The sequence below is a fragment of the Haliotis cracherodii genome, unplaced genomic scaffold (genome assembly GCF_022045235.1).
Source record: "Haliotis cracherodii isolate W230 unplaced genomic scaffold, xgHalCrac1.p SCAF_10, whole genome shotgun sequence".
Lineage (NCBI taxonomy): Eukaryota > Metazoa > Mollusca > Gastropoda > Lepetellida > Haliotidae > Haliotis > Haliotis cracherodii.
Genome location: NW_027266265.1, coordinates 26,293,934 through 26,320,191, shown reverse-complemented (window position 1 = coordinate 26,320,191; position 26,258 = coordinate 26,293,934). Strand labels below are relative to the sequence as shown.

General features: G+C 41.4%; 1 protein-coding gene across 1 annotated transcript; it reads right to left on the bottom strand.

Annotated features, from left to right (window-relative positions):
• Window positions 1–315: 315 nt before the first annotated feature.
• Window positions 316–24,435, bottom strand: LOC139448310 (uncharacterized). Its single transcript, XM_071229862.1, has 12 exons — window positions 24,375–24,435; window positions 13,575–13,675; window positions 10,757–10,965; window positions 10,494–10,595; window positions 9,144–9,356; window positions 6,973–7,172; window positions 6,223–6,417; window positions 4,486–4,630; window positions 2,694–2,742; window positions 2,114–2,244; window positions 823–921; window positions 316–387 (listed from the first exon to the last, which is right to left on the bottom strand). The coding sequence occupies exons 2-12, from the start codon at window positions 13,645–13,647 to the stop codon at window positions 340–342; spliced, it is 1,464 nt and encodes a 487-aa protein (XP_071085963.1). The 5' UTR covers window positions 13,648–13,675; window positions 24,375–24,435; the 3' UTR covers window positions 316–339.
• Window positions 24,436–26,258: the final 1,823 nt, after the last annotated feature.

Here is a 26,258-nt window from a genome sequence, read left to right as displayed (position 1 = left end):
TGCCTGTCAGCTGTACATCGTCACCTTGGCTCCCTGGTGCCTGTCAGCTGTACATCGTCACCTTGGCTCCCTGGTGCCTGTCAGCTGTACATCGTCAACCTGGCTCCCTGGTGCCTGTCAGCTGCACATCGTCACCTTGGCTCCCTGGTGCCTGTCAGCTGTACATCGTCACCTTGGCTCCCTGGTGCCTGTCAGCTGTACATCGTCACCTTGGCTCCCTGGTGCCTGTCAGCTGTACATCGTCACCTTGGCTCCCTGGTGCCTGTCAGCTGTACATCATCACCTTGGCTCCCTGGTGCCTGTCAGCTGTACATCGTCACCTTGGCTCCCTGGTGCCTGTCAGCTGTACATCATCACCCTGGCTCCCTGCTGAGTAACATCCATGCGCTGAAATATAAATCAGAATCAATTGATTGAAACAATATTCCTGGAATTGGTAAAAGGAACTTTTATGTGAACATATCTAATCTGTCTATTGTGACTAGTGTTTGTCCGATGAGCTTTAATTAGAGGGGAGACGCAAATGGGCTTCACACACAGACTGTACCTGAATGGCGTATCAAACCATTGCCAGTCTGTTCCCCAGTGTACAGTACTTACCTTGTTCCTGTACAGTTTCAACACACAGCCTTCCTGTTGCCCTGCCAGTCTGTTCCCCAGTGTACAGTACATACCTTGTTCCTATACAGTTTCACCACACAGCCTTCCTGTTACCCTGCCAGTCTGTTCCCCAGTGTACAGTACATACCTTGTTCCTGTACAGTTTCACCACACAGCCTTCCTGTTACCCTGCCAGTCTGTTCCCCAGTGTACAGTACATACCTTGTTCCTGTACAGTTTCACCACACACAACTTCACACTGCAGCTCTTCTGGTGTCGGCCTAGACTGGGGTAGGACACTGCTGACGAACATCTCAGTGCCTGAACACATAGATCTCATCCCATTAGTGCTACCTATTTATTTACAGTCACACATGACTATTTTTAAGATTTATTATTATTGAACGAATGTGAACCAGCAGTAGTAAAAGTATATCACCTCAACATTTAAACATTAATTTAAATATTTTATTGAAGCATAAAAACTAGTGTGCACACTGCGTAAACCTCATAGCTTAAATTCCAGAATGTGAGAGTCTGGTGCTAATGGTGGAACACCCTGCAGCCAACCTGAATGTGAGAGCCTGGTGTTAATGGTGGAACACCCTACAGCTACCCTGAATGTGAGAGCCTGGTGCTAATGGTGGAACACCCTACAGCTACCCTGAATGTGAGAGCCTGGTGCTAATGGTGGAACACCCTACAGCTACCCTGAATGTGAGAGCCTGGTGCTAATGGTGGAACACCCTACAGCTACCCTGAATGTGAGAGCCTGGTGCTAATGGTGGAACACCCTACAGCTACCCTGAATGTGAGAGCCTGGTGCTAATGGTGGAACACCCTACAGCTACCCTGAATGTGAGAGCCTTGTATTAGTGGTGGAACAGCCTTGGCCTTCTCTGAAGTTGAGAGCCTTGTATTAATGGTTGAACACCCTTGGTGTACTCTGAACGTGAGAGCCTTGTATTAGTGGTGGAACAGCCTTGGCCTTCTCTGAAGTTGAGAGCCTTGTATTAATGGTTGAACACCCTTGGTGTACTCTGAACGTGAGAGCCTTGTATTAGTGGTGGAACAGCCTTGGCCTTCTCTGAATATGTGAGCCTGGTGCTAATGGTTGAACACCCTGTGGCTAACTTGAATGTGAAAGCCTGCACTAATCGTAGAACACGTTGAGGCTAACCTACACTTGTGATAATGGTTGGTTGGTTTGTTGTTTAGCAACTCAGCAATATTCCAGCTATATGACGGCGGTGTGTAAATAATCGACTCTGGACTAGACAATCCAGTGATTAATATCCTGAGCATCGATCCACTCAATTGGGATCGATGACATGTATCAACCAAGTCAGCGAGCATGACCACCCGATCCCGTTAGTCGCCTTTTACAAGCATAATCAGCTTTTACGGCAAGCATGGGTTGCTGAAGACCTATTCTACCCTGGAATCTTCACAGGTCCTTGTAATAATGATGAAACATATTGTAAGCCTCTTACTAATATTTGGAACATCCTACCTCTATTTCATCAGTATTGGAAGATGGGATGATTTCACTGGCACAAATGTCTGACAAACTGGAGTCAGCGTTTGCTGATTCCTCCAATGAGTTGTCTGTCCATAGTTGAATGTCAGAGTCACCGGCTGGCCCTGCGTACAGAGACAGATGTTGGTGAGAAACTTTGTAGCAATTCATAATTGTGCATGTACAAAGTCAATGGATATATGAGGAGAGGGACACATATTATACTGATTATAGTAGGACAACATATCTAAGACAACATGATTTGTGTTTTGTTTTTGTTTAATTTGTTGGCAATATTCCAGCTATTTGAAAGCAGTCTGTAAATAAACAAGTCTTGGTCAGACAATCTTGTGATTCATATGAGCAACAATCCATGCAATTGAGATACGATGACAACCTGGCAACCCGATCCATATAGTCGCCTCTTATGACAAGCATAGGGTGCTGGGGCCTTTATTCCACCCAGAATCCCTACAGGTTTAAGGCAACAAGAATGACACCATGGTAGACGTATAAAAGCAGAATAATAAACAGCAAATAAGATTTGTCTTAGCTTACTATGTCAGAAACACACCTCTCAGATGGTGATTTGCAATGGAAGCTGATGATGCTCTGCACACATCCTGTAAATAAACAATAGACATGGTAGCCAGTAAACACACTTCATGAGCTTCAGTGTGAACCATATTATTATGAACAGTGTGAACACACTATGGACCTACATCAGCTTATACGGAGTCCCATGAGTGAGAGAGTGAATGTTGTTTTGCTCATGGTAGCATACTGTTTGTCAAGACAGAGCTGGGCCAGACTGAGGATTGGAACACACGGAGTACAATCAAGCACTAATTCTTTCTTGTTTGTCACAAAGCCATCACTATCAATATACAGCAGCAGCAGCAGCCACTGACCCAATTCCCATGTATCATATTAACAAGAGTTTGCCACTATATCCCCCGCCCCTGTTGCAGAATTTATGACATAATTAAATCTAAACCAACCCTAACCTTTTTTAACCGAGGTGGAACTTGTCATGGAAATTGTAAAAAAACAAACGAACCCTACCCTCACAGAACCTAAGTCCATCTTGTTGCCATGGAAACGTAAAAAATAAAAATTTCTAAAATTTCTCAGTAGCAAAAGGCACCAGTTCAGCATGTACCTGACAGACCTGCAAAGTTTGATGAAAAAATATTGAACGGTTTATGAGTTATGCTCCGGAAATGAACCCTACCCTCACAGAACCTAAGTCCATCTTGTTGCCATGGAAACGTAAAAAATGAACCTGATCGGTGTACCTGTGAGTAAAGTTTGAGACACGTATGTTGCCCTGGTGTCATGGGTCAATCTCAACAAGAGTTTGCCACTAACGTGGCTATATCCCCCGCCCTAGTTGCAGAATTTATGACATAATTAAATCTAAACAAACCCTAACCTTTTTTAACCGAGGGGGAACTTGTCATGGTTCATTTGTCATTGTCAATTTCTAAAATTTCTCAATAGCAAAAGGCACCAGTTCAGCATGTACCTGACAGACCTGCAAAGTTTGATGAAAAAATATTGAACGGTTTATGAGTTATGCTCCGGAAACGAAACGTGACGGACGGAGCCCATTTCTATATCCCCCGCCAACTTTGTTGGGCAGGGGATAATAATTGAGAATATCCTTTCTTATTTCATTATTAATATATGATAATATTCATATGGCTGAGCAAGCATAGAGACACACACAAACTGATGCCATCTGCTGATTTGATTTGATTTGATTTGATTCATATTTTCATAAATGTTTGAAGTGATATTATCGATAAGCTATTTACGCAGACTAACCGATGACAATATATAGGGAGCCACTGCGGTACATTTTGGTCTGTGGTTGAAGTTGTGACAAATATCACAATACACATCAAAACATAACATTATTGTTCTGTCATCCAACTTAATTTCTGTACATCAAATATAATACTGATACATGCAGAAATGGCTGAGCAATGATAAACTTTTTTAGTTTTTTAGTTATGAATATTGCAGCCATGTTTAATCGGATAAGAATGCTGTCTTAGCTCATATTTTAGATAGAACATTCAGCTCAATAAACAGATTCAAGAGGTGTAAAAAATGCAGGAAAACTAGATAAATGGCATTATGTGTAAGTCAAAGGCTGTAGTTTGATCAAAAATCAAAATGTTCAAGAAAAATGTATCATATGCTTTACTGCATACCGCATAACTCTGAATATCAAAATTCAAAAATAGCAGAAATTACTGATCAAGGAGCAAAATAATATTTTCAATATGGCTGTCATGGCGGTTCTTTCATTATATATTTAACCTTGCAAACATGCATGTAGCTAATGGGTGTCATACCATGGCCTCCATCACCTGCCCTGTGACCTGTGACCCCTGTGTGGTGCTGTCACTGCTGCTGGAGATAATGCAGACCTGAGATGGGTTCAGGTCAGCAAGAGGGTCAGCAGGTGGGTCAGCAAGAGGGTCAGCTGCAGTGCAGGCCCTGCATGGAGCAACAATATCCCAGCATCAGCACAACAAAATCTACTACATTATGTCTGTACTGTTCTCATTACCCTTTAACTCCCATACATACAAATGACTTTACACATGTGTCATCAAGCAGTTTGTTTTGGATAAAAGTATCCACCAGATTTGTTGTTTCATTCTTAGTACGCCTTAGTATGTCATAAGTTTAGAATCATAGGGCTGTGGACTATTGCAGTGCATCAGTACCGGATGACCGTAGATAAGCCAAATTTTGAGGACCAGAAATTTTCAGGCAAAGTAGGCCATTTTTTCACTGAACTTGGAACAAATTGCAACAGAATTTATTTCCCCACAATGCATTTCTACAAGTTCCTTAAAACAACATACTAAAAGTCCGAAGCAATCCAAGGGGAAATATGTCTAATTTGCATAATCCAATATGGCCACCAATTATCAAAATATCTTCCATATTAGTTGTTTGTTTGTTGTTTAACGACTTTTTCAATATACTTTCAACATTTTTCACTGTATATAATGTTGTTGCCTTTCACTTCCTTGTTCGGGACATATCATGTTCATACAGTTTTCAAGGGTCAAGCTAATACCTCGGCTTACCTATGAGATCGGTTTATATATGGTCATATACGGTAAATTGATGGATTCATCCTGTCAGTCCAGTGAATGAAGCTGAGTTGCAGATCCAACTTTCTTTTATCTTTCCAGCCAGTTCCATAATGTGAACTTGTCAACTTCTTTCAATGGTTACACCAATTCCTGTCATTGGGCTATTCTGACCCTGTTTGCAAGCTTCTACATACCCTACCTCTACAGCCTTTTGTTCTCCAGTATACACCTGTACATATTGATAGGTAAATATAGGGGAAACATTTGGATAGGCATACTTCAGTTAGGTGTAATGTGATCACAAAAAAAAACATGAAAGTAAATCCAAGTGACTGCATGGATTTCCATGATAAAAATAAATCAGTCAGACAGGTGAAGTATCTTTGATCTGTTTCACTTTGGCACGTTTCATAAGCCTAACACAATGTAATATGCAGACATTATCCGATTGTGTCAAGTGCTACATGACTGGGGATAGGTAAAACCAGAGAACACTGTCAAAAATCTATATTCTACTTGATAAGGGTAAGGAATATTGAAACGAAACATATAATTATGTGTTGTATTTTCTTGTGCTGCCAGTCCTACCAATGATGGGCAGATACAAAAAAAACCCAGAAACACTGCTTCTAAAGTCACTTCATGTACAGGTTGTGAAGCTAAAGTTGAGTAACATTAATAGAAGCAATTCCAGTGATGGGGTTCCCAGCACCCAGCACAGATGCCAAAACAGTGATATTAATAGCCATATTTGAATGATTAGAAAGTGTATTCAGTAACGTACACACATTTAAAGTTTGGGCGCCACTCTATCACATGCTGTGTCATATGTACCTCGTCACAATGCTTCTGCTTCCCATATGTACAACCTAATATGAGTCTAGTCTCATACCCCAGTAAGTCGGGGACAAGCATGGAATCAGAGGTTGTCCAGTTATCTGTCTACTACTGTCTTGTCTGTCTACCTATGAGATAGCATACCTTGACTGCAAAACACCTGGCCTCTTCTTGCTGAGGACTGAGACAGATTCTGCAGATGCAGTGACTGCCTGGCTCAACTCGGGGACTGTTAGGTCAACCACCTTCATCCTGGGCTCTATGGACCTCTCCGTTCCTGCCTTCAGCTCGCTGACGTGGCAGTCTGGCAAATCACCTCCTTCCTGAGAATCATGAAAGCTGAAAATAGCAAAGTTATCTCATTAGCTTTCTAGCCAAGAAATTAATTTTCAAAATTATACTGTACATACCGGTAAATGCTGAATACAGTTCCAACAAAATATTACTGGTTTAGGGTTCATAACTTTTTTTTAACAGTTCTTCAGTCACGACATAATGTCAACATAGGGCTGTGTTAGATTTTGGCACATCATTTCCAACATTAATAAAATATTTGGAGATGGTTGTTCTACCCACATTTCAAAGACAAAGACAAAGTGGACAGATCAGTCATTTGTAGTGCGGGTTTCACATGGATAAACTGGCTGGCATGACGACCCTCTGACCACTGGTGTCTTTGTTAAGGCTGTCAATAATGTTAGTTGAGAGATTGAAAGTAGTCATTAAAAAATGTCCCAAAGAACCATGGTAAAAGCTTGGCAGTACTGCCAATACATTCATATAATATGTATTTATGTTGAAGTCATGATAAGAGTTGGCAAGTGTAATTATTATCATCATTATGAGCTGTCTCTCTTGCTGATATAGACTGAATTTGGGTGAGAAGCATCATACCTTTCTTCCGAACATAGACTGAGTTGTAAGCAGGGCCTGATCTGATCCTGTGTGCTCATTGGATGGATGAGGGTCAAGAGATCCAGTAGATCAAGGGCATGGAGTCTGGACTTGTTCAGCAGACATTCCAGCAGGATATCCATGGAGACAGACATGGACGGTACACTACGGCAGACAGACTCTACGCCCTTTTGCAGAATCTGTAGCATTCAAGGCTCATAAAAAGCAGAGAAAAAAATAGGTGTTTGCACACAGAAGCAGCCCCATCACCGCCATTTCCTCAAAGCTTAATGTACCACTATGTACTTCCAGTCCAAAAATATTACTTCCAGACCTTGGCCTCAATCAAGACAACTTTCTAAGATCAAGTGCAACAGTAACTGGCAATAAATGACACAAAAGAATTTCACAATAACCTTAAAGATGACCTACACCTTTGACACCATAGCACTAACATTTCATGAAGTAGAATTTTTAAAGATACATGCAAATAAAAAGCTTCATGCCTGCAGCGAGGTAACCATGACTCAGAAACTGACAATGATATAACCATGTTTCACAAAAAGCTGAATGCTGACCTTGACCCTTGACAGATTTTGAACCAAACATTTTCAAAACAGTGCCCAATCATAATGATGACAAAAGATTATGTGAAATGGGGTTGAATGTTGCATTCAAGATTAATGCAATTACAGTCAAGTCTCGTTAATCCAACACTCGTTAATCCGACAATCATCTTTATCCGACACAAATGATGGGAACCGATTTAATCAGTGCTATTTAGACACGTTAATTCGACAGTCTCGCACTCCGACTCCGACACGCCTAATTTGCAACGAATTGCTGAAATCACTCATTAATCAGTCTCGTTAATCAGACACAGTGATCAGCGTACTACGTGGTCATTTGCCTGCAAGTACACAGCCCCGTGTTTTGATGCGAGACAAGTCGGCGAGTAGCTGCATATTTCAACAGCTGCAGAGATAAACTTGTTTAACAATAAACAGTTACTGCATAAATAAACAAAACAGGATTAATCACATGCCTGGATTACCTCAATCTCATTAAAATCGGATACAAGTTCTTGCTACCGGACATCCCATTACAGATCACATCAGAACGACCTTTCACGAACTTTGACCGACCAATGAAATTACTAACAGGAAGTCGACATTAGCCACTAAGAAAGCAGCTTTCTTAAGCATTGCGGCACAAGTTTTAAATTAGCGACTTCCATTCCAGACTATGCCTTAAAGTCAGTCAATTTTGAATCAGCCATACAGTCCGTAACAGTAGTTTTGTGTTAAACTTTAGTGGTTGCATGATTAGAAAACTTATTCCACTGACAATGTAACACAACAATATGAATATTTTATTTTTCCTTTTCCTACGCGTTCTTATCGTTATCTTTCGTGTAGTTGTCCAATTTTCGATCACGAACGTTTATACTACCTAATTTCATTTATCCGACATACTCGTTAATCTGACATAATCATATGCAACCAACAATGTCGGATTAACGGGACTTGACTGTACATAGTGATGTGCATGCAAGTGTAACTGGCTGCAAGTCCTGACTTGAGTCGGTTTTATAGCGCTAGCCTACATGTGCCCACCTTGTCTAGGCCAGTGTTAAATCTACATGTGCCCACCTTGTCTGGGACAGTGAAAAATCCTACATGTGCCCACCTTGTCTAGGACAGTGAAAAATCCTACATATGCCAACCTTGTCTAGGACAGTGAAAAATCCTACATGTGCCCACCTTGTCTAGGACAGTGAAAAATCCTACATGTGCCCACCTTGTCTAGGACAGTGATAAATCCTACATGTGCCCAACCTTGTCTAGAACAGTGATAAATCCTACATGTGCCCAACTTGTCTAGGACAGTGAAAAATCCTACATGTGCCCACCTTGTCCAGGACAGTGATAAATCCTACATGTGCCCACCTTGTCTAGGACAGTGATAAATCCTATATGTGCCCAACTTGTCTAGAACAGTGATAAATCCTACATGTGCCCACCTTGTCTAGGACAGTGATAAATCCTACATGTGTCCACCTTGTCTAGGACAGTGATAAATCCTACATGTGCCCACCTTGTCTAGGACAGTGATAAATCCTACATGTGCCCACCTTGTCTAGGACAGTGAAAAATCCTACATGTGCCCACCTTGTCTAGAACGGTGAGAGGAAGACATTTCTCCACTTCCTGGAGGAAACGGTCCACATGTTTCTCCAGAGAAGACAGGAACTCCTCTCCAAACTCTGTGTCATATTCATCCCGCAAGAAGCTCTTCCTCTGGTTCTCATTCAGACAGAGAGAGAGGAAGAACTTTCTGAAGTTGCTTACCCTCGTCTGCAGTCGGGACATGTTCCTCTGCGTCTGCACAACACACAGTTGACATATGACATTTCACCTATTGTCTTTATAAGTTTCAAGGAAGAGACAAATCCAAACTCATTTAGCAACATGTATTACGTGTAAACTGCACTGCTAACACCTGGGGAAGTATCTGTTCAACAGTGAGAAGGGAGAGTGTGGTTGGTGGTCCCACCTACTCACTGTGTTTAAATCAGCACTGCTTCACCCGGGGAAGTATTTGTTCAACAGTGAGAAGGGAGAGTGTGGATGGTGGTCCCACCTACTCACTGTGTTTAAATCAGCACTGCTACACCTGGGGAAGTATCTGTTCAACAGTGAGAAGGGAGAGTGTGGATGGTGGTCCCACCTACTCACTGTGTTTAAATCAGCACTGCTACACCTGGGGAAGTATCTTTTCAACAGTGAGAAGGGAGAGTGTGGATGGTGGTCCCACCTACTCACTGTATTTAAATCAGCACTGCTACACCTGGGGAAGTATCTGTTCAACAGTGAGAAGGGAGAGTGTGGATGGTGGTCCCACCTACTCACTGTATTTAAATCAGCACTGCTACATCTGGGGAAGTATTTGTTCAACAGTGAGAAGGGAGAGTGTGGATGGTGGTCCCACCTACTCACTGTATTTAAATCAGCACTGCTACATCTGGGGAAGTATCTGTTCAACAGTGAGAAGGGAGAGTGTGGATGGTGGTCCCACCTACTCACTGTATTTAAATCAGCATTGCTACATCTGGGGAAGTATTTGTTCAACAGTGAGAAGGGAGAGTGTGGATGGTGGTCCAACCTACTCACTGTATTTAAATCAGCACTGCTACATCTGGGGAAGTATCTGTTCAACAGTGAGAAGGGAGAGTGTGGATGGTGGTCCCACCTACTCACTGTATTTAAATCAGCACTGCTACATCTGGGGAAGTATTTGTTCAACAGTGAGAAGGGAGAGTGTGGATGGTGGTCCCACCTACTCACTGTATTTAAATCAGCACTGCTACATCTGGGGAAGTATCTGTTCAACAGTGAGAAGGGAGAGTGTGGATGGTGGTCCCACCTACTCACTGTATTTAAATCAGCACTGCTACACCTGGGGAAGTATCTTTTCAACAGTGAGAAGGGAGAGTGTGGATGGTGGTCCCACCTACTCACTGTGTTTAAATCAGCACTGCTACACCTGGGGAAGTATCTGTTCAACATCAGGTTCAGGACACGGGGAGACTGGGAGTCTTTCTTCAAGTAATCAAATAATACCTGCAATAATTAAACACTCATTATAACTATTCACAGATAAAAAAACAACAACATTTTAAGGTTTCAGTTAATCAAGCAAAAATGGTACAGAGTAGATCTGTAAAAACAAACAGGATAACTTGATTTACTTCAATTTATTCAACACAAACAAGAGGTATAACCTTCATCTTCAAACCATAGGTAAGTCTGAAGTATATCGTGAAGGGGCAGGCTTCTCCTAGTGTTTGGTACAGCTGTTCTGTCAGGTGGATGGCAGTCTCAAAGTCCTCCAGCTCACGGCAGTGTATGATGCGGTGTATTGTCGCTGTCGACAGGCGTGCATGAGGGATGGCAAGAGATGAGAGATCCTCTCCATGTCTCTGCACCAGGGCTACAACAGGGGAGATTGTGGTTTCAGTGTCTCTGGCAATGGCTACACCATTTGTTTAGTTTGTATTTCACATAGCCCTAATGTCATAAACTGGATCTGACTGTCAGAATACAAAAAAATTAAAGTCATTTCAAGAAACAGAACAACTGTCAACCTATGGAGAGATTCACTGAGGTCAACCCTCAGAGACTAATAGTTTTTGATATTGTAAACAATGGATGATGTAAGTCTGTTTTTATACACACATGCACATATTGGAAAGCAATCAGCAGTAGTAGAAACTTAGTAAAATTCAAATATTTTTTTTTACATTTGTATACTTATCCTGCATTACTCTTTAATGCATTTACTGCTGTCTTTTGACAGAAAGATGCTCTGTGAGAGGTTCAGGAGCTGAAGAAAAGTTGTTACAACCAGCTGTCCTGGGAGTCGATTCTTGGCTATGAAGTCCGAGCAGAGCCCAAGAAGAACGGCTCCATGTGCTCTGCACTCAAATCTAACAGGGGAGATGACCAGAGCATGTAGCTCGCTTACCCCTGCCGCTACCCCTAGCCAGAGCCAAGAGGAAGACCATTTTCTTGGTGAGGTTGTAAGACGCCGAGTGGAGTGGCTCAAAGGGCGCACCTCTCAGCATAATAAGCACCATGTTTAGGTCCCTTGCCAGGAGACTGAACATGGCCTTCTAGATGAAAAGAGCGACATGTTCCTGGCATCGGAGGTCTATTGACATTAGTGACTCAGTCGCACTCATGTACCGTCACAGGCGTCTGGTTGAGTGGTTGCAGCATTACTTAAGCATACAAATCATCTGTAGAAATCCACTGCATGGCACCCATTAATTCAGTTGACCTAATTCCGGTCGGAGAAAGTTTACAGTCAGAGAGTTCTTGACATGTGACATGTAAAGCATCCTGTGCAGTAGATGAGAAACCCACATTTAAGACGGAGATGAGATGCAGGCTCTATACACGGACAATCCCCAGTGAACTGTGTGGTAGACAGACAAGTGGTGTTCCCGAGTTCTGTGAAGGTGCGACATGGTCAGTCTAGGGGCAAAAATGATCACCACGAAATTTGAAACGTCTTGTCCTGACCAGTCAATGATGACCCCAAGAGGTGGGTAGCCGGTAGCCTATGATGAAGCTGTCAAAAGGCTAAATGAGTGTGAAAAAGTGATGATCTGCAAGATCTGGTACTATCGTCCTCTTAGTAGGCTTCTCTACCTACGAGACAGGAAAAAAAGTGGGAATTTTCACCATGCCCTCACCACGAGGCCAAGGTTACGAGAGTGATGAATTTCCGATTCGATGAAAACCAAGTGAGTATCGCACAACAGAGGCCAAGACATCAGCTATCTAGTCAGCAAGTTGATTCAGACCAAGATGCCTTTAGGTTTGAATGGATCCCTCCGAGGATTCTGAACGATAGTGATGATCCCAACGACATATGAGTGAGCTACTATAGGTGCGGGGACGAGCCCAAAATGACTTGGACTTGTGTCGGGATATAGTAGGAGAGGACGAGGCATAAGACGATCTAGGTTAATGAGAGTCAGTAGCAAACAGAGGTGCCAGTGACGCCACTGATGACTCCAGGTGAGGCGCTGTGAGCGCTGTGGTAGAGTCTCTTTGAGGATGGCTTGCATCAGGAGCGCCATGGAAGAGTCTCTTTGAGGAACACTTGCATCGGGAGTGCCATGGAAGAGTCTCTTTGAGGAACACTTGCGTCAGGAGCGCCATGGAAGAGTCTCTTTGAGGATGGCTTGCATGAGGAGCGGCATGAGAGAGTCTCTTTGAGGAACACTTGCGTCGGGAGCGCCATGGAAGAGTCTCTCTGAGGAACACTTGCGTCGGGAGCCCTGTCAAAGAGTTTCTTTGAGGAACACTGGCGCTAGAGCAGGGTAGAGGATCCCAGCCCGATTTGCTCCTATGGCAAAGTATGCTCAACAAGGCATAAATTCTGTAACTCAAGCAAAGTCATGTGGAAAGCACACAATGGGAAACAGGAGGCATATTGTAACTCAAAATCTGAAAGGTTTATGAGAGGAAACAATTATGCAAAAGTAGTGTAAAGCAACACTTAAAACACACCCTAGCCAAACAAAAGAATTCAGAACGTAAGACACAAAATGGTGGTGACGTGGTGAATTCAAAATGGTGGATGGAACAACAATAATATTACTTTGACTAGGGCCACAACGAGCGGAAAAACGTTATCATATATGTATGGGAGTACCATAAAACACACAAACAATAAACACAACACTTATTAATATGAAATAAATAAGCAAAGGATGCTGGAACTTGGTGGAGATTTAATCACAGAATACATGTCCGTCAGTGTAGGCTGACAAAGCAATAAATTGCTCTTATGTGAGGTCATTGCTTCCGGGTCAAGTGCTGACTGTGTGAGGGAACTGCCAGTCACCTGGTTGGAACAACTCTTCTTCAGCAGCTGGACCTCTCACAGATAGTCTTTCTTTAAAAAAACACAGAAGTAAATGCATTAAGGAGTATTGCAGGATATCAGTTAAAAAGATTATTTCTTAATAAATATGGAAATTGAAACATACAAAAATGCAACTAATGTCAAATGAGTTACTGACTCACCTGCAATGACTTCATGGAGCTTGTGTTTACAAGCATAGTCCAGCACCCATCCTTCAATCTCTGTGGTGGCCATGTTAGAGGCAGGGCACCTCGCTGTCAGGCTGAAAGTAACACCCTCATTACAGTCATAATGACACTGGTGGTTTAGGACACAATTTATTGGGTTGTCTGGTAAACAACTAAATTGTATAGACTTGAACAAATGTTGTTTAAACACATTGATAGTCAAATTTAGTTACAGTATCCTGTAAAACTCTACATTTTCACAGGATCTCTGGCATTGAACATGGTTGTAACTGCTTGACAATATCACAAGTTACAGTGTCATTAAAATATTGGCTGCAAACAGGTGGTTCAGTGACCGATTATCATCAAAATTGTTCTGAAGACACTTTATAATTTGGCAATATGGAAGAATGATGAAATCATAAAAATGTCCTCATGTCTTGAGAACAATCACTGGTTCATGTAAAGGATATTAGTGAAACCTAAATATTTTTCACATTTGGATACTTATCCTGCATTACTACCTTAATGTTTCTGCTGTTCTTTCCCTAGAGACGGAGCTGTGAGAAGACCTGGCTACAGAATCTTTTGTACCAAGCAGTTGTGGCTTACTTCCTCGTACAGCTACCACATGACCGGAATTGACCGGAACTGACCAGAAGGGGCGACGCCACATCTGAAAAACTTCTTGGGGAGCACTATAGATGTAGTAATGCAGGATAAGTATCCAAATGTAAAATATATTTAGATTTTACTGAATTTTCTTATCCTGGATTGCTACCTGGCGTGCCAATTTCTAACGCTGGTCTATGTGCTAAGGCAATAGCCTTCGCCGCTCTAGCCGAGGAAACTGTAGCACCTAGGGCCCGGTGGAGATGTGCAGATGTAACTGACTGTGGCGATGTACCAGTAGATGTGGCCACCTTGGGAGCTCAAGGGGGACGAACCAATTCAGAGCAGGCCACCAAGGCGCAATCAAAAGTAGAGATGGTGTGTTTTTTTATCTTTTGCAGAACCCTGTAAGTAGTACAGGTGGTGGAAAAGCATAGCCCTAAAGGCCTGTCCAGGGAACGCTGATTGCGTCAACCGCCCAAGCCAGAGGGTCCAGGACTTGGTAAATGTATGTCCAGAGATAATTCTGGCTGGTGTCAAATAGGTTGATCAGTGGCAGGACAAATCGCTGGCACACCAGGGTGAAGGCATTGAGGTGGAGCATTGACTCCTTGTGAGTCACTTTATCTGGTCTGGAGACTGCGTCCATCAGGATGTTTCGACAACCGGGGATGTGCTGGACGATGAACCTCAGGTGATTGGAAGAGCTGGAAGAACTGGAAGGTCTGAGACAGTAGGGATGACAAATGAGCGAGTGAGTTGTGTTTAACGCCACTTTAATTTTTTTTGTATTAGTTATATCGCTGCATGTCAGCTTAATGTGGGAGGAGAGCCCGAAGTGAAGCAGGTCTCAGATGCTTACCACTTCAATGAAACCCACAAGCACGGGTATGGTGCTGACAAACCCAGAAACCGGAGCGAAACCAGGATTCGAATCCACAATCATAGGTTTCTGGCATGCCCAAGGGATGCAACTCTGCATAGCGAATCCAGGCACGTTATGTTGTCTGTGTATATGGCAAGCAATTTGCGCTGAAGCGGGGACTGCCAGTGAGACACAGCCAGAATGAGTGCTTCGAGTTCCAGATTGTTTATGTGCCACCGGAGCTGATCATTTGACCATAGCCCAGAGGCAGTCTGGTCCTCCAAATGTGCCCCCAAACCCTGTTGTGAGGCGTCAATGAATAGATGGAGTGAAGGCTTCAGTGCTGTCAAGGAGACGCCGTCACAAACATTTGATCTCACTGTCCACCAACGAAGATATGGGCAGAGGTGAGTCGGGAGCACTATGGAGATTCAAGGGTTCTGCTGATGAATAAATGGGGCCAGAAACTGCTGTAGCGGACATACTTGTAGTTCGCCTCTGGCTGTCAGATCCTGAGCTGACGTGAGAAGGCCCATTAATATCTGCCACTGACGTAGTGTGCGAGCCTGGTGAGGGCAGGAAGGAGATAGTGCTGTATTTTGTGCCACCTGTCGTCTGGTACCAGAAGCCAGAAGGAGATCATGATCCGTCCGAAACCATGGGGCTGTGGAAATGCTAAATGGTAGTGGATACCTTGGAAACAAAACCTAAGGAACTTCCTGCAACTGGGATGGATGGGTACATGAAGATAAGCGTTCTGGAGGTCGGGAGTGATCGCGGAATCATTGCACTGATTCTGGTACTGAGCAGTCTCAATGTAGTTCAACGAAAGTAGATAGGATGTTCCAGGTAACGCTTGACGGCGAGACTATGTTTCATCCGGAATTAAAGTGCCGTTTAAAAGCTGGATACATGTGCATGGCTTCAGAGATAGCGTCATTGAATAGCATACATGCATTCCAGACTGCGGTATCCAGGTGTGGTTTAGGGAAAGAGCCGAAACTGGGAGGCATGAGAGGCCGTAGGAGGGGGCTTGCAAGCGAGAGGTGATTGTGGGTGCAGACACAGCGGGCGTGAATGCACTAGATGACGGTGGTGAGCAGAGGCACTGCGCCATTAGTGATGACTTCGGCGCGGTTGGGGATAATAACACCTCAGTGTCGACCTCCGAAGTCAGAGAAGTGTCCCTGAAGTCGGCCATCTTGGGATGCCTGTGGTCAAGTTGGGTGTGTCACTAGGGGAGAGAGCGCAGGAAAACTCGCAATGAGACGATGAGGAACAGGGAACAGTACAGTCGGTGGACTGGAAGTGTGGGTCTCTGGCTGATTTATTGCCCTGACATTGAGAGCAACACGACATATAATTTCAAAGAAATAGACAAAAAGCAGACTAGACACTCAACAAAGAAAGACGGGCATGTAATTATAACTCAAAGTTTTAGAAACTCTACGAGGGAAATTTACGATATAAAGAGTATAAATATACACTCAGAAAGCCCAGAACAGAAACGTATACAGCCCATGAACAAGAGCTAAGACAGACATATTGAATTATCAAAGCACAAGACATGTAAACATGACAACGTGGCAACGTATACAGCACATGAACAAGAGCTAAGACAGACATATTAAATTATCAAAGCACAAGACATGTAAAGATGACAACGTGGCAAACGTATACAGCACATGAACAAAAGCTAAGACAGACATATTGAATTATCAAAGCACAAGCCATGTAAACATGACAACGTGGCAAAACAAAATGGCGGATTGTACAACACATGCGCAAAGTAAGTGCGGGACAGAGCCAAAGTCAGGCAACAATTATGTTCAGGTAGGCCTGAAAGACCACCCAAGTACACCAGACTATAATATATACAATTGAGATGTATTGGTTAGCAAAGGATGGCAAAAGGATAGGCAAAGGATGCAATCTGGTTCTTCAAACTGCGGAGCTTTATTCTGAAACAGCTGTACAGGCCGATGACTAGCAGTGATGTGATTATACGTGACGTCGTCACTTCCAGTCACGTGGTTGCTGTGGGAGGAAGTAAGCCACACAACTGGTTCGTAGAACAATTTCTGTAGCCAGGACCTCTCACAGCTCCGTCCCCAAGTCAAAGAACACCAGTAGAAGTAGGTGATCAATCATCTTGCCTAACATAAATAATGGTGTGGGTCTAATTACACTTAGCATAAGGTGGCTCATAGCAAATAATAGCTAAGGTAAAACACACGATACATGGACCCAAATATTACAAACATACACAAGCAAAATACATTAAATTTTGGGTGATAATTCGCCTCATAATTACAAAACAAAAAGAACTTATAAATTTCAAGACCAGGAAAACTGAGCAACTGCAAGACTAGCAAAACTTATGGGATCATGTAAAGGAAAAGATCCTTCCTACCACCTACCTTACCGAGAAACTAGAGAATGAACAAGTTGAAAATATCACGACAGCAGCAGGTATGGGTTTTGGCATTTCTAAGCGACAGTTCCTCAACAAAACGTGATGCTTACTAGTTTCAAAAACTGAAAATGTCCTTCAAGTTCAATGACAATGCCATGTCCCAGGGCAAGACTGGTTTGATTGACTGAGAAACGACATTAAGACGTCCAGAAAAATTAAGTCAGTTATTTGTCCGTCATGATGAGTGTAGGTGTAGCAGGTTAGTACTTTTTGCAAGAAACACTTAATAACATGATTTGCTTGACAAACCCCAGTACATCTGGAACATGGTTTCATTTTGGAACACATACCCACTGCTGTTATTGCAAGCATAGGCAACAAGGCAACAAGTCAGCCCTAGCATGTACCAGTAACTCCAGGGAGTATTCATGTGTCAATGCCTGTGCGACACTCTGCAACTGATGATAGCAGTTAAAGGAAAGACCAAAAAGACCTTAACCCTTATGGTGCCTGGCAGTCAGCTGGCTTTGTACTCCGCTCAGTGCCGCATTGTGAGGATGTTGCGGTTTAAAAAACGTATACATTGTATCAAAAGTGTTACAATGTACATATTACTTCACAGAGCGTAGCCAAATTGTATAACATGCAAATCTAATTGATTGTTTTTCCAACAGTATCTAAAGTCAACACATTCAAATTATCTACGAAGTGCCTAGCCATCGATAAAAATGCTGGTATTGTAAGTTTCCTACTTTCCTACATTGATCGTAATACAGAAGCACCCAAATGTGGCAAGGGAAGTATAGTAAGCACCCTTGTTTGAAATCTATATGTCAAATAATTCATATCATTGGAAAGTACATATCCTAACGGAGATAGACATATGACATTTATGTCAAAGTACACATTCATAGAGAATTTTCGGTAATTCATATTTATGGATAAAAAATCCCAATGAAATTGTCAGTGTTTTTTACGTTAAAATATTGATGCAAGTGGTCGTGATTAGTTCATATACAGGCTGTGTCAAAGATTATGTTACAATACGAATGGCAGTTTGGAATGTATATCTTGAAACACTCCCCGTTACGACCATGTAGGTATCAGTGTCCGTGCTCTTTCATTAGTGATAAAAACAAGGACAAAATGTGAAAGATCGCTAAACAGCCCTAACAATACTCAAATTGACATCGCTCAAGTACATGTAGATTAAATAAAAATTGTTGAAACGTTTATATGGACAGCAAATCTATTCAACAAACCTATTTTTGATCACTCGTAACTCGGGCGCTGTATGTCACACAAGCTTTGCTTTGTTGTGCAATCACAGAGACTGTTTATTTATTTATACTTCGGGTGTTATCATGTGTCTTAATGGTTTAAAGCTAACTTATAAAAAGCTTGAAACAAGATATAATTGGACACTTTTAATACTTAAATTTGAAAGCTCAAGAAGCACAGAGTATCGTCATATTATAGCCCAACTGATTAAATCTTCAATTCATTTTATATCATCCTGTTATTTCTTTCATAAAAGGTCTCATCAATTTAGAAATGTGAAGAGAAATTAGAGGGTTTTTTTCATAATTTGTACTGTAGGCTTTCCAGACTATATTAGGTGCCCTACATTAATGGTATTTGAAGCAACTAGAAAATTGAGTACTTGAACATATTATCAATGTTAATCAATGAAGTATGGGGAACAATGCAGTTTACCGGGCGCAGCCCCATGCAGCTCTACCATCCGCTCAATTACCGTGCTATAGTGCCACCGCTGTCTCGCTATACCGTTACCATGCCTCATGCTCTGGTGACTCTTGCTTAACAATCCAATACCCGTTTTCCGTCTTAGGGAAAGTTACACGTCTTTATGATCCCACACCCGTTCTCGGTCTTAGGGAAACTTACACGTCTTTACGACCCAACACCCCTTTTTCGGTCTCAGGGAAACTTACACATCTTTAAGATCCAACACACGTTTTTGGTCCTAGGGAAACTTACACGTCTATACGATCCAAAACCCCTTGTTTGGTCTTTGGGAAACTTACATGTCTTAACAATCCAACACTCCTTTTCGGTCCTTAGGGTTAGCTTGCTTTGGGCAAGGGTTAGCCAATTTTTTTTTACCTTTTCAAGCGTTAATCCAGATAATCCGATTGGTCGGTCATGTTGACATAAACAATGGCGTGTGTGGTTTCAAGAACAGATGAATGATAGACTGTGACTTCACATGCATATGCAATTGATTGTTTACTGAATCACGCATGCATGTTAATTGGGATTCTAATGCCTGTAAAACTAGCACTGATTACATGTGATAGCACCCGTGGTCCAGTGGTAGAGCATTGGCTAATTAACACATTAATTAGCAGAGCCTGTGAACCGGCGAAGCGCGTTCGAGCCCCAACAGCGCTAATAGGATCGGAAAAAGTGCGCCCGGTAATGTGCACTACTCCCGAATAATCAGTTGGCCAGGGGTGAAAAACAAGATTTTCGTTCCCACATTTTCCTGTAAACCTTAAACCTTTTATATTGCATTAAGAGGGTATCTGTACACAATTTTGCATTTGGTAGTAAGCTTGCAAGTGTGTGCGTGAATTTTCATGGGTTCAAAATTGCATAAATTGAAGGAAAAATAAATAATTTGACAAAATTATTTTTTTTATTAAGTCATTAAACTATCCAAATTTGTCTTTGATTACAGGTTATATGTTCAGTTATATGAATTTGGCAAGCAGTTTGTTTCATTTAACTGTTATTATAATTCTCAGAGAAAACATTGATAAAAATCATGGGTTTTTTCCTTCATTTTCAAGTCTTGTGAGTAAGTATAACACTAATTCCATTGAGTTTTGGCAACAAAGCCACAATAACTGCATATCAAAATCTGCCTTAACCATTGTGCTATCCTATACAGGAAACAAAATGAAAATATATTAAATAGAGGATGAGATTTTGTACACAATGTCACCCCACCCCACAAAAAACAATTTAGAAGAGTGAGCGAGTGAGTGTGATTTTTGCTTATTGAGATATGGTGGTAGATTATGTTAATGAAGTGGATGAGTGGGATAATTGCAACAATGCTTAAAAACACAAAATGATAAAATCATAAAGAAAATTGATGTTTCAAGTTTTCTATGAACATCTATGGTGGCCATCTTGAATTTCAAGATGGCTGCCTTTTTTACCTTTTTCAAAATCAAGATCTAATACAGTTCTTCAACATGGTCATGTAATATATCATATGAAAGCCTTTCACATTGTCTTTTCCATGATGTATGTTTATTCACTGACTTCTGTGGTCAATTGATCCCTAACAATAAAACAAATGATATATTAAAAGCTAATTTCTCTAGCAACACCAACACACACCCAAAGTCAGATTTCAACATTAAAATGGACATAGTTTTGTCCGAGCATTTAACTAGTTTATCAATTGAGTAAAACAAAACATGTGAATACTTGTAGTATGTAGCCGGGTCTCGTGTTCAGTTCAACAAGGGAGAGAACTCCATCATATCATTGTACAGAGAAAACAAAAGTTCTGTATGGAGGTCCAAATTGGATAAAAAGGGGACATAATTCTACCAATCACATAGTATGATCATGCTAGAGATATATTGTTTGTCCAGACAAGAGCAAAGACAGCACAAGTAACATTCTAAAAGTGTCATCAGTAATAGGTATTCAGTGCATATTTACCGAAAGGTAAGAGAAAAATATTTTAAAAATCAACAACAAAATATCAGAAATGATATTCTGAGATTGTTTCTAAAAAAAATTGGATGACAATAATTTGTCACAAAATGGAAAAATGTTAAAAGTCAACAATAAATATATAAAAAGCATTCTTAATATGCCCAAAGTATGTATTTATCTTTTGGCTTCTAGTGAAGAAGGGGCGGTCAGGTAGCCTAGTGGTTAAAGCGTTTGCTCGTCATGCCGAAGACCCGGGTTCGATTCCCTACATGGGTACAATGTGTGAAGCCCATTTCTGGTGTCCCCTGCCGTGATATTGCTGGAATATTGCTAAAAGCGGCGTTAAACCATATTCACTCATTCACTCACTCTAGTGAAGAATGTATTTCTAAGTTTGGCATTATGGCCTTTACCATCTCCCAATAGATTCTGGGCACAGAACGGGAAAAAATGTGCAGATTACGTAACTTCCGTTACCTTATTAGTTGCCATGATGATCTAGTTGCAGATGATCTAGTTCAGGTAGATAGAGAAAGTTTACTTGGGGAACTGCTTTGGCCATTGATAGATGGGGGTAAGGCAATATCAAAAAGGATGCCAGAAGTAAGTATCAACACATTAATAACTCCTTACTTGTAGCATGGGTTGCGAGCGGTACCTCTGATCTTACCCGTGTTGTATCATGGTAGTAAGAGCACGGTTCGTTAAAGATTATTACCATTGGCTGATGCCAAGATCAGCAAGCCCCGCCTACTGGCTTGAGAAATTTCAAACTTACGACAATGTTTATTTAGTGTTGTACAGTGTTCAAGAGTAATAACGTAAATAAACAAAAAAACAATAGAAATGTTTATAACTTTCTTAAAAGATTACAATGTAACTGTCAAACATAAAAACAACTGGACACAGAACGCATTTTGCTAAATTCGTAAAATTAATAGTTGAAATTTCTAATGTGCCTTTGAAAATTCCAAAGGTTACACTTGATTTAACAATTAGATTAAAAGTTAAAAATGTTTCGAAGGCAGAAAACATGTGACGTCATATTTAACGTCATATTATACGTCACTCAATTTTACACAAACTCGCGCAATTTTGGAATGACCGTCGCAACCCGTGCTACAAGTCACTTACAACACACCCACCTTCTCGTTGTTTGGGCAGTAAGAGCACGGATTGGCATGGCATTTGATTGACAGACAAAAGGATCACTTCGGGGCTCCGCCCCTCGGTCCTTTTGTCTGTCAATCAAATGCCATGCCAAACCGTGCTCTTACTGCCCGAACAACTCTTCTTGGTGTGTTGTAACTATAACTTATAGCAGACGGAACATTCCGAGGAAATTGAAATTGTTCACGAAGTGAGCACTTCCTGGTAACTGATTTGCATTTATAGACAGCCGCTAAGAGGCAATCACAAATGCCGTGATATACGATGTATGCCGTGGTACCACGGGGTCAGAGTACTGGAGTATACTTGCCAACCACACTCTGTATATCGCTTGATAACGGAGCTTAAACCTACACTGAAACGTCGCTCTTAATTGTAATAAAGAAGTTGTCCATCCATAAATTCTCATCCTTACTTAGTACTCCAAATTCGGGTAGACTGCAGTATTTGGGTCCCCACTTTGGAAGGAACGTTTTTGACGTGTTTACGGAAGTTGTCGAATGAAAAATGTTCCACGCATGCGCAGTTCGTTATTTACGGTCGAAGCGAGAGGATTTGTTGGCCGCCATTTTTCTACCGAACGCTGTCTGCAGTTCAGTATTTTCTTACACAGATAACACACGGGGGGTACAAGGGGGGGTTGTCCCCCCTTGTCGAAATATTAAAGTAAAAATGGGAGGTAAAGTGGGGTTACACCCCCCTTTTTTCAAATAAATCGCACGACGGTTAGTTCATTCTGTTACTTGAACAAAATATAGTTGGGCGGACAACACAGCGGGGTTCAAGGCAATATTTTTAAAGAAAAATACGGGGGGTAAAGGGGGAGGATCCCCCTTTTTCAAATAAATCGCAATATGGTATAACTTCATTCATGAAAGCATGTGAATTTTCATAGGAAAATGACCATCGATAGATACTTTCTCATTCAAACAAATCATTTGAAACGTTGAATTCGTTTTGACTGTCATATAGATTCTAGGACCTAAGTCTGTGGATCCATCTGGACCTGATTCAATTTCTTTTTCTGCTTCTTTTTCATCTTTTCTTAAACGATCATTTTGCTTCGTAAGTTTAATAAACGTAAACACGGCCGGTGAACTTAGAAACTGAACAATTGAACAACTGAAATATTTCTTTTCTGATAATGTTTTGAACAAAATAATTGTCATACATTCCCGCATTCGCCCCATACCTATGCAAAGATGTCTTCACTGTAAGCCAAGTCGACTCTGTTTTATTTGTACAAGCCACACTTTATGAATTTACAAGTTATGAGCGTAGTTGCTTTCGTAGTAACGAGTCCATATAAGGAGAGTCACATGATCAGACACGTGACGTCTTACGTCATTTATGTCCCGCCCACAAACAACAAGAAGTTGACAGTACAATAATTCGGCTTCACTTTCTATCGTAAAACTCTCGACCCCCACAGGGGCAGAATTTTAGACAATACTTTTCACGTCCAGCTCATTTTGAGGGTCCTTTTTGCTAAAAAATGCCTCCTAACGGATTTCGGCACGCATGCGCGTACGCGCTTATATATAAGCGAAGCTGCCTTCGGCAGCTTCCGTACTGAAACTGCAGAGGGCAGCGGTTGCCTTACGGAAACCCCCGAAGTGGGGACCCAAATACTGCAGTTGACCCCCAAATTCTAAATGCCTATCAAAGAAGTGATTAAAGTATGTTGGAGGTAATTCAAGTGAATTTGAAATAAAAGCATATAGCTTCATGCGAGACAAACTGCTGGTTCGAGCATTGTTTTTCGGATAAGGTGCCGTAAAAAATACCGTAAGGGAAATGCGCTACATTTGTGTTGGATGCATATGCATTTTTAACCACACACCCTAACACACACACACACACCAAATCAGGCAAACAATATGTAACTTACGTGACCGCGACATGATCGAAAACTGAACCATAAGGCAATGTTGTCAATACCGTGAGTCCAGGTTTTTTCAGTCCACATAATGCAAAGGTCACTGGATGTTCATTAACTAGCAATCTAATACACTGCTAACATTGATACCTTTTCTGTAATGCACTGCCAAACGGGGAATCTCTTTCACACTTCTGCCCGAAACATAACCTTCCAGTTTTCGCGCTTGTCAATTTCACGCTCAAAATACCTCGGTAATTTACGCCTTTGGAAGCTCTATTTTATTATTTTCAAGATACACGTGATTCCTTTTTGATGCTCGCAATGTTAGGCTCGTAAATTTATAGACTGGTACATTGTCCTTCTAGCAACTACACAGTGTGGTGATGAGCGCAAGCGCCCTACGGCAGGCAAACCAGACTAGTAACTACAGACTGGTTTGTCTGCTCTAATGCGCTTATGCTCCTCGGGATATTTACAAGTACAGTGAATACACGTCCCATATTGTCACTGTTTTGTCTGTCCACCTGACAAAAACAACAGTGACACTCTCGACAACTGCAACTTGTTTATTCGTAGCTTGGATATTGCGAGTAGCGTCTCGCGAATTTGATTCCTTGAATCCGACTATGATAAGCACGTTTTTATGTAACCAGGATGTGCCGCCTTGTTTTTATCCTTGTCTACTCACAATATTTTATTTTGTTAATAAAGATTACTATTACAATTGGATTAAAGATAAGAACATAATTGATTGAACAATTGGTTTTAAAACTGCACTGTACTTTTACAGCATTGTCAGATGTGTGAGGAAAGGTATGAGATATAGGCTACTTGTGCAGTTAATGTGGCAATTGCCAACGTCGAGATTGGGGTACAAACTTCTATAGTAAAGTCAAAGTTGGGACCGAGTCCAAGGTTCGAGATAACCTATTTTAATCTCGAAGTTTGATATAAGGGGGCAAATTTATACGTATTTATATACTGAGGGTGTCGGGATCATAAATAGGTTCGAGATATCGGTACATTCGAGATATTGAGGTTCGACTGAACTTATAACTATAGCCCAATGTAATAAAATATTACCTTCAGTGGATCTGGGCACACCAGTGTGTTATCCTTCTGATACCCAGACTATATGCTTCTGCAGAAAGACTATTCTTAATATGTTGCTTCGTCATCTCTCATGTTTGTCAGACCAGCGAAGATGTGGGTTAGAATTGGTCTTCAGCAACACATGCTTGTCGTAAGAGGCGACTATGCTTGTCGTAAGAGGCGACGAACGGGATCGGGTGGTCAAGCTCGCTGACTTGGTTGATGCATGTCTCTGATTCACAATTGTGAAGATCGATGCTCATGATGTCAATCACTGGATTGTATGGTCCAGATTCGATCATTTACAGACCGACGTCATATAGCTGGAATATTGATGAGTCCTGCGTTAAACAACAAACAAGCATGTCATGACATCAGCTTTCATCTGCAAAAAAATATTAGAAATCATGAATTCATCATCTGTGACTAAGTTGTCATCTGCGATATACTGTACAATACAGTACAATAATTATACAGAAAGATTCAACAGTCGGTGTATGCGTATTACTTAATAATATTAATATTTATTTATGAACAGTGCTTAAAATAATGAATACAGAGAAGGCAATAAGTACGTATTCATTAAATATCAAATTCACATAATCATGAAAAATGCCTATATTTGAGTTTTAGTTTAGAACTATTATAAATTAGCTGTTCTATACAGAGTCAATTCATTGTAGTGAATGCACTAACTGACCATGAGTTTAGCCGCATATGTGAAACATACGAGGGGTGTTCATTAAAGATTTTCCCTGGCCCACTTCCGATGTACCTAGTGGAATGAAACTTGGCATAGGTATTAGTCTTTCTCCACATAGGAACCACCAAGAGTTACACACTTCTCCCATCGTTTTATGCAACTATGGAGACCTCGCTTGTAAAAGCCCTCATTTTGCGTCTCAAACCAGGACTTGACTTCAGAAATCAGTGTTTCAT